Source organism: Sphaeroforma arctica (assembly GCF_001186125.1).
Source record: "Sphaeroforma arctica JP610 unplaced genomic scaffold supercont1.554, whole genome shotgun sequence".
NCBI lineage: Eukaryota > Ichthyosporea > Ichthyophonida > Sphaeroforma > Sphaeroforma arctica.
In genome coordinates this window covers 6413-16287 of record NW_014040004.1, presented here as the reverse complement: position 1 = coordinate 16287, position 9875 = coordinate 6413, and the positions used below count along the sequence as shown (strand labels likewise).

Here is a 9875-nt window from a genome sequence, read left to right as displayed (position 1 = left end):
GTTAACTGGTGTCTGTTGATAGTTAATTTCTATCCCTCCATCTGCTAGCCATTTCTAAACTTGTTCTTTTACCACAGCCTCGTGTCTCCAGGATACATAGTTCCTTGAGGGACACTTTAACTGTGTAAAATACATTTTGGTTAAGTCAAGGCTGACATACCTGCCGTTAAAACGGAATTTTGCCCAATCTGTGATCTTTATCTTCTTATTTACTAGAATCAGATCCATGATTTTGTTCGCAAAGTCAGGTATTAATGCCTTGACTGTGTCTGACGGGGCCTTATATGGATTCAGACAGCTATCGTCTGATTGATCCTTTAATGGATCTATGTTATTTGGTAAACCAGTTACGGTTATACCTAGAGTGAGTAAATCGCTCATTCCGACTATGATGTCGTACTTCGGTGACATCTTAACCATCACAGCTTGGGTAGTGATACTCCTATCATCGGCCAGGGAGATTTTAACATCTGTGGCCATGGTATCACACGTAGAAGTTTTATCATCTACTAAAATGAGGTGAGTTGTTTGTGTTCTCCTTTCGATATATTTCATTAACGCAAAGCGATCGGATATACATGAAATTTTAGAACCAGGATCAATCAACGCAAGGATTTTATTTCCATTGCAATATACAGGGATTATTACACGCTCATCTAAAGAGTCGTTGTATTGTCTGTGTAGCGATTGTACCTGGTAGTGCTTTCACTCCAACTTAATGTCGGGCTTTTTGTCACAAGACTTAGTGTGATAGCCATTAGTCTTCTCACACTTGTCACACTTATTAAGAAAGTGTGTACAGGTGGGTGCGTGCCTGCCATTCCAATAACCGTTAGGGGTCAATCGGTACATGTCATACCCATACTGTGCGTCGGCACATTTCTTACTCTCCTTAAATGAAGGTTCCTTGTCTTTCGCCTCCGCGCGTGCCCGTTTATTGGGTGGAGTCGCGAGCACGTGTATGTTGGGGTCTCTCGTCTGAGGTCTGCCTGGATACGTACCCGTAATCGTTTTGCTCCCGCGGCTTCTTAACAGCCGCTTTTCCCTTCGATGTTACTCGGTGTGCGAGGAAAAGGATGGATACAGTATCATAAAACTGTTCCCACGTAAGTCGGGATAAATAAAACTTTGTTTCATGTTCCTTGTCTCGAGCCTCAGTAGCGTATTTACGTCGCAACTCGGTGTACAGGCTCTCACGGTCGTTATTCCCTATGTTCTTACAGAGCACATGCATAACCAGGAACTCGTACCATCACTGTGCCTTGTCTTTTGTTATATCTGGACGTTTCAGGTCAGCATCTAGCTTCGGAATATAACTCTGAATGGGTGTGTTCTCAATTGGTTCAGTTAAAATTGAACTCAGTCCTGGGCTACGCATGTCCTTACTTAACAAGGACGTAGCCAACCAATACACAGCTGGCCAGTCACGACAATTGTCTAGCTCATGTTGATGTTGCTGCAGGATCAAGTAACTTGTACCTGTAGGGTCAAACGTCTGCATTAAAGCGAAGATCCATTACTGGGGAGCGGTATCATTCGTCTCCAGCATGACCGTAAACCCATTAAGCGTACGGGTTAGCGTGTCGAGGTCATGGTTGTTTATAAACTCGACTTGCTTACTGTTGGCATCCCAGTTCGACTTAAGTCGACTGATTTGTCCCTTGTACTTCTGGTTATCCCTGTGGTCTTGTCCACGTTGGGCCTGAGTAGCTGATCGATGCGCTTTTGCTTAATCGCAATCATATTGGCAAAATATGATACATCGTCAGCATGATGCGCATCGTGGGCGATTTCCATTTTAATGGTGTAATCGTCGACCGAATTGTTAAGTTCAGTCACCTCGTCAGAGTGGAAATTCTCTGCGGGCTGGTGCAATGCTGTGCGATCGAAGCGATTAAATTCGACTTCGTTAGCACGTTTACGGGGGTGTTTATTACCCCTTGTAAAGTCCATGGTCGAGGCCTTTCAGCCTCGGATAGTGGTTGGTATTATAATCTTGGGTGATTCATGCGTCTGGATAACATACACAGTCTTAACTGGTTTCCGACGATTGTCATTCCAATTGGGTAAAGGTGGCGGAGTATTTCTACCTGCCTCTGGGTCTATAATACCCTCAAGGACGGGTGACTCACGGCCGGGTGTCAGAACAGGCGAGTAATTATCCTGAAGTTCTGGTGGTAGTACCTGGTAAGGTGTAGACACGCTGAGCACATATGGCTCATATGCTACAGGTGTAGCGCTCGAGTCTTTATGCTCTTTGGGCGTAATTGCCTGTCGGCGTTCTGTCCACTTCTGTAGGGCTTCAGTAATGCCCGAAGAAACACGTTCGCGTAAGTGCAGTATATGTTTTCCTGATCTATACAATCGATCTACATGTTAAACAGTCAAGTCTTTCATAAGAGTGGCTAACTGATTCTTAAGATCAGTGTTTTCAGTAATTAACTCACTTATGCGCGTTGGCTTAGTAGTCTCGGACGTAGATTCGGGTTTGCCACTTGAGCCGCATTGTACGCCAACATAACTGAATATATATGTTGGCCATAACGTCTCCTCCCCAACCGGCAAGCTCTTAGCAAGCCAATCCACAATCGTACGCAAGACCCTCTCTGCTCTACCATTGCCCTGATGCCTATTTATTGATACGTAATGGCATTCTGCACCTCTCTCTGCCCAGAAGCTTTTCTAGGTGTACCCCAAGGCAATACTTGTTGTTGAACAAACTCTAATACCCCTTTAGTATTCTTCTCTTCCAACGTGTATGGCCGACACCACACCATCCTCGAAAAATGATCTATGGCCACTACTATACCTTCGAAACCGTGAACTGTCCTTGGCAAGGTCAGATGATCCATGCCTATACACACTGCAATCCCTTTCGGCCTCTCAGGCTGCATTAACAACCATGTAGTCCCACGAAGCCCCTCAACTTGTTGACACGCAACACAACTCTTCAAAGCCTTCACAACCTGCGAACACAACATTTCCTCTCCATACTTAACCTTCAGGAACTCTCATATCCTATCTACCCCAGCATGCGCTAAAGTCTGATGCACCAGCGTAATAACGTACTCTTGCAAAGGCTGGACAAGTTCTGACCATACACTTAGACCAATACACTTAAGCTGTTCGCTAGCCATTACATCCGGATCCCACATCTTAGTAATACCTCTCTCCATCACTGCAGTAACCTGCTGATGCAATAAACCCACACGAACCTTAAAGTCGGCACTGACCTTGTCATCAAGACTCTCCTCTAACACTCGCAGCTTCTCTTTAACCATCGCCAGCCGGACTCTCCTGTCTTCCATACTCTTGCAGACTTTATCAAATGACAAATCCACACCTTCATCAATCTCTGGCAGACCCGTTTTTGCACATGCAGCGAACTTCACCCTTTACTGACACAGGAACCATAATAGGATCAAACCACCACGGCATACGACTAAGTCCATCCACAACTTTGTTCTTTGGCCCTTCCAGGTACCGTAGATCCATATCAAACGATCGTACATACATAACATTCCTGTACCGTCTCTTACCCACTGGATCCGACGTGAGCTCTACCTGCTGAACCACACCAATTAAAGGCTGATGACCCATCTCTATTATAAGCACCTCGTACGATCTCCTAATCAAACCCGCGAACTTCAAAAACGCATATGCTAGCGCTATCAACTCTCTATCTGTCGGAGACAAATTAGCATGGAAATCTATCCTGGAACTCACAAAGCCCACAGGAAGCCATTCTCCATCTCTTCTCACACATAAGCAAGCACCTATACCCGAATATGACGTATCTGTCTGCAACCTAAGTTGCTCATCTTGTCTAGGTTCTACCAAGACTGTCTTCGCCTGCAAAATCTTCCGAGCCGGCTGAAAAGCCTTCTCCTGCTCAGGACCCCACTGGAACTGTACCTTCTTCTTAGTCAAATCACTAATTGGAGCCAACACCTTTGAGAAATTCGGAACGTATCTCGCCCACCATCCAAAACACTGATACCACGACCTGACTTCGGCTTGGGTTTGGGCCTGGACATATCTAATAACGCCTGAAGCTTCACTTTACTTATCATCGAACCCTTATCTGTAACCTCTCGACCCATCACGACTATAAAATCTTCTCGATACGCAAAATTATATTTTGACAGCCGCAACTGTATCCCTTTCGCCTCAAAGCGCCTGATCATCTTCACAATACCATCCCAATGCTCAGCTGGATCATCCGAACCTAACGCGGTATCATCAATGTACGTCTTAATTCCTTTAATTTCCTCCAATGTCTCATCCACTAGTTGTTGGAACACAAATGATGCTTCCTTCAAACCAAACGGCATCCCAATAAATTGGAATCTCTCGCCCCAGGGCGTCAAAATGAAGTAACCCCTCGACTACCAGGCTCTATCATTAACTGTCCAAAACCATTTCCAGCGTCCACATTGGTTCTCCACTTGCCCCCCTTAACTGTTGCCAGAAACTCATTTTCTGTTGGTATCGGATATGTACTCGAATCTAGCTGATAATTCGTACGCATATAATTTATGCACATCCTCCAATCCTTGGGTTCCTCATAACTGTAATTACTACCCGGCACTTTAGGCACAAGTTTTGGCACTGTAAACCAATCCGTTTCTTGCACCCTCTCTATCAACCCAGCTTCAAGCAATAGTTGGACCTTTTTCTTCATCACTTCTATAAGTCGCACATCTTTCTCCGCATATACTTGTCTTAAAGGCGCCCCTCCTTCCTTGATCTGAAGCTGAAGCATCCGATCCTTTACAAACTTCGGTTTCTTATCATTGTACGCCACCCTCCTAATAGCCGCCACCAACTCTGCCAATTATTTCATAGACTTCCCAGTTCTTCAGCCAACAGTTCCAAGCCACTCGTATCGAACAATAAATAATCGTTCTCACCTCCGGATCCATTACTTTCATAACCTGAATCATAACCCCCATCAGCTTGCATACTATCAAATGGTGTTACCTGTTCTGCCGCCACATGCTGAATATAATCTAACACCGGCTCAGACGCCTTTTTGTTCAGCCAGGTCTTAAAGTCTGATGGCTTCTCTCTTACCACCTCAATCGGAAACAGTGTATACTTAGTCACCCATTGCCTAGTGAGTACTGCCCCAGTTAATCCTTACCTATTCAATTCACGTCTACCTAACAACATACCCGCATTGTGTGGAATCCAATCCAAAACCTATATACCAACTTAACCCTCCTTTCTCCTACTAAAGTAGACAAAACAACCTCAACATCTCGCACCTTGTATTCCACATAAAGCGGAGCACCAAATCCCGTAACCCACTCTCCACACAAATCATACTGAGCAACCAGCCGCAGACGCTCTGCCAAACCCTTAGAAATCATCGACATATCGGCGCCTTGATCAAAAAGCATATCGACATAACACTGTCCACTCTCCAAATAACTATAGATCAACGGTTGGCCTGGTCCTTCATAACTAGCCGCCGCCGCATGTCATAATTCAGGTGTCTCATCTGCACTCATACGCACCTCCCCAGACGCTGCTGCCGCTACATTACCCCCGAATCGGGTTGTAGGACAGAATCTCGCATTATGACCTCTTTTGCTGCACGTATGACACACCACATCTTTCAACACAGGACACTCTTTCACATAGTGACCTTCCTTCTTGCAAAACAAGCAAGCCCCTCTCAGACCTGTCATCCCTGAAACCCTGGACTCCTGTCTAGCTACAGCTGCTTGCAATTGTCTTGCTCTCGCGGCTAACCTCGCCTGATGTATCCGGCCCGCTTGTTCCCGTTCTTCTTGAGACGCGCTATATCGTCTTCTCTCATCTCAAACAATTGCTCCAGCACCCGCCCCAACCCTCCTGCCTCAAAAATCTTCAGAACCATATTCTTCTCCGATTTGCGACTCGCAAATAAGGCTTTCAACAGACTTATACACCGCTCAGTCAATCATTTTAAACTCTCCATCACTACATCTTTAGAGCTCACATCATTTGCCGATTTAAGCAGCATATCTACATAGTCATCATCCCTCAGCATAGGAACCATCCAGCGTTTTTCTTAGCATTCCTACGAATCACCTTGCACAAAGCATCATACTCACGCCGTTTCTGTTTAGCCTTTATCTTCAACTTAGCTGCTGTCTTTGGCTTGTATGATGCATCAGCCTTCTTCCCTACTGTAACTGCCTTCACTGCAGGCACTCCTTTCTTCTTCTTAGCATCCTCATCCTCACTGTCGCTACTTTTGCTGTTATCACTGCTGTCACTGTCTCTAGCGACTTCCTCCTCAGTCTCATTTTCGCTCCGTTCGTCCTCAGAAGGCACCTCGGTGAATGGATCCCGTTCTGGGAGCACTTTCTTTGCTTCAGCTTTCGCCGCAACATGCCGAGCACCATAGTAATAAATCTCCCGAAGATGCTCAATAACCTTTTCAGGCTTGGATCCCCACCCTCATATTGCCTTCGCAAAATCCGCCTGGGTTCCACTCACTTCAACTGGGTCCTTAAACACTGAATACAATGCTGTAGCCGCGATGTACGGATCCTTTGTCTCAATAACAGTCTTACTGATATAGCCCTCTAGTTTCGACTTCGTCTCCGGTGTAACCTCCTTCAAAAGGGCCATCGCTGGGCGGGACCCTCCTTTCTTCGCCTTGAGCTCATAAGCCTTGGTACCCCTGACGTAAGCCCATCGATCCATAAATGTCGTCATCGGCTCCCCTTTCACATATCTCCAGAGAGGTTGCCCAGTCCCAGCTGCATTATCCTTCTCGTAAACCATTTTCCACTAACGTTTATTTGTAATCTAAGATCGACTCAAAACACAATGTAACGGTGAACTTAGATTTATTTCCTTGATTGTTGAATAAACGTCTAACTTAGCAGAATAAACTTCTTGAATGAACTAAACCACGTATTTATACTATCTCCGAAGGATTTCCTTGAGATTCCGGCCGCCAATCAAATCGTGTATCTTCTCAATTTCGAGCCTACAAGTCCATTCAACATATATCGTCATCTGCCAACCTCCAGCTCATATTACCCCGCACTTCGGTTCGCAAAGCACTAATCATACACCAATCGTTCGCCAACAAACCGCACAATACAACTTAAAACTTTTCAAACTTACTAGTTTTCACACTTATCAGTTATCGCCCACACTTAAAAACTCTCCACTCTTGTTAACGCCCAGGAACATTACCGAACAGTTCGGTACTTCCAACACCAACATTGTTTTAAATCGGAGGTAAACATGGTTGACATTACAAAAATACTCTTGATGTCCATAGTTATTGCATTAACCAATAACTTGCCACGTATCAAGAATTACCGACTTAGCTTTCATCAGACTGGCACATCTGGTTGGCTGAACGGAGGATAGACTAGGTAACGTTAATAGTCCCTAGAAACCTATATTTGGTTGAGCCATCTCGCTACCAAAGTATTCAGATATAAATAGATTTGGAAAGTCAATATAGTTCTACTAATAGAACTAGACCAAATCTTATGTTTGGTATTTTACTGGGGCCTTTTAATGGCCTTGTCCAAATATCTGTTATGTAAAATGGAAAAGGTATTATTTAATGAAACCGTTAAAACCCATTTAAGAAACTTAAGTTCCTCGTACTATTAAGAGTACGTTTATAGTTTACGTACTGCTTAAGAGTACGTTTATAACATAGAGTCTAATGTGGAGGCCCGGCTATTACAATAGCCTCGTTTGTAAAATTGCTCGCCACAACCTTTTAATCAGCGTCAAGAGTTGAAATGTAGTTCTTATGGAGCCGATTTAAATAACATTCACGACGTTAATTTCACAGCTCGAGCGACTGAGCAAGTCAGTAGCAAGCTAGAAAGTCGGAATCAGTCAAGTCAATCTATGGAACAGAATGATGCAAGTTTTATAGACTCGCTTGTGCAGTGTATCGACCTAGATGGCCACGTGAGGGGTGCACCATCCATACATGATAAGAACTCTCCTGGAAAGGATGCAGGCCACAGATTACAAAGACGAAATTTCAGCTACGATCAAATTCAGATTGCTGCCAATGATCCGATATCGGCAACACAATGTACTCAAGAGCAGCTTCCGGTGATAGAAAACGATGAGCCAGCACGTAACGTGGGTGAATCGTTAAAGTCTCTTCCGAGGAATACATCCGTGAATTCGTGGACACGTTGCGAGATTAGCTCTGCAATAGCCGAGTCTAGGTCCGGGTTCAATTTCCAGGGAGTCGCCAGTGAAGTCAGTCGAGGGACTTAAAAAATAAGACACCAGTAAGGTACGGAAGCAGCACCACAAGCAAAACAGATAGGGTTGAACATAGTATGAGTATGATTGAATTCTTAGAAACGTGCTCGCCACCCGGATCTCCAGGCAAGACCTCAAAGACCTCAAAGTTTACTTTCACAAAGTTCAAAAGTGTCAAGGCGGCAAAATAGACGAGACTTAAAAAAAGAATTTCTTCCGCAGGGGCTGAAAGCCAGAATTGGTTCTGACAAATAATAAAGGTCAGCATGGGCATTAATTGAAATTGAAATTCCTATTGCTGCGAAACTAGAATATTGTCGATCATCTGTGAGCAAGTTGTGCTTGAACGACTTTCGAATTGCTCGATTAGTGAGTACTAAATAGAAATACATTACAGCGTACTTTCACTGCTTCACACTTTCAGTGCACCTTAAAGGGACCATGCGTACATAGGTGAGTATGCAGAAGCTCCGCTTGCGGTGTATAGTTGTGAAACAATATGAGTTCAATTTGTGTTTTCTGCAATACACACTGTGAGAGACAGGATTATGTAGAATAAGCACACTACTGTATTCCAATTTCATATGTGCTCTGCACAAACATGACACCACTAGCAGATTCTCGAGTAAAATGTAGTGGAGGGTGAAGTCGGCAAGTGTGACGAACGTTCATTGGCATTCATATGGCTCATGGCCCATGGGTGTGAAGCATAAGCTTGTTGCAACTCGGTTAGATCGGCATGTCACACACAGATATAGACCGACTTTTTCTATCGCTAAATGTCCAAAAGCTGTATTTACTTTCATCTCTTGAAAATTGAGAACGGAGTCGGACGGACTAGAATGAGCAAATATTTATTATTTACGACGATTGGGACAAATTCTATTGGGAAATTGGCTTCCTATCAGGATCGCGTAAATACATTCGTTGTAGCTGACATTTCGGCACAGCACCACAGTCCAGGCACGGCAACCGGCTCGCTGTTCAAATAATCCAACACAGGCATGCACACATAATACCTTCCAGAACAACAGCAAACAAATGTTGTACGTATTCGTATAGGCCCTCTCATATCTCCACAAGAGGCTGACATGTCGGCACCTAAGAGCCCGGCCGAATTGATACGGCAGATCTCGCAGAAGAAAGTAGTCTCACCCAAGACTATTCGCAAGCATGCGTCCTCACCACGATTGCAATCACATCTCTCTAATGCACCCCAGGCCAGCTCTAAACTAGTGGGAGGCGATAGTCTGCAGACTCCTGAGAATGCGCGTATGTCTATACGTGGTTGTTTTGGTGCTCCGTTCGTTTACGGTGATATTTATGAACAACTGCAGTGAACAGATGACTGCGATATTGCCGTTCACGTGAAATTGTGAAACTTGTACGCGTATCATGAAGCATATCTTGTATAGCGATGTATACTTCACACGCACATGCACACACACACACGCACATGCACACACACACACGCACATATACACATACACACACATACACGTACACACACACACACACACACACACACACACACTACGACACACACACACACACTATTACACACACACACCATTTACACACCAACACTACACACACACACACTACTATATATATATATATAT

General features: G+C 44.4%; 1 protein-coding gene across 1 annotated transcript; it reads left to right on the top strand.

Annotated features, from left to right (window-relative positions):
* Nucleotides 1–7881: 7881 nt before the first annotated feature.
* SARC_07194 (hypothetical protein) lies at nucleotides 7882–8265 on the top strand (the record flags this gene model as incomplete). Its single annotated transcript, XM_014298870.1, has 1 exon — nucleotides 7882–8265. The coding sequence occupies one exon, from the start codon at nucleotides 7882–7884 to the stop codon at nucleotides 8263–8265; it is 384 nt and encodes a 127-aa protein (XP_014154345.1).
* Between the last annotated feature and the right edge of the window lie 1610 nt (nucleotides 8266–9875).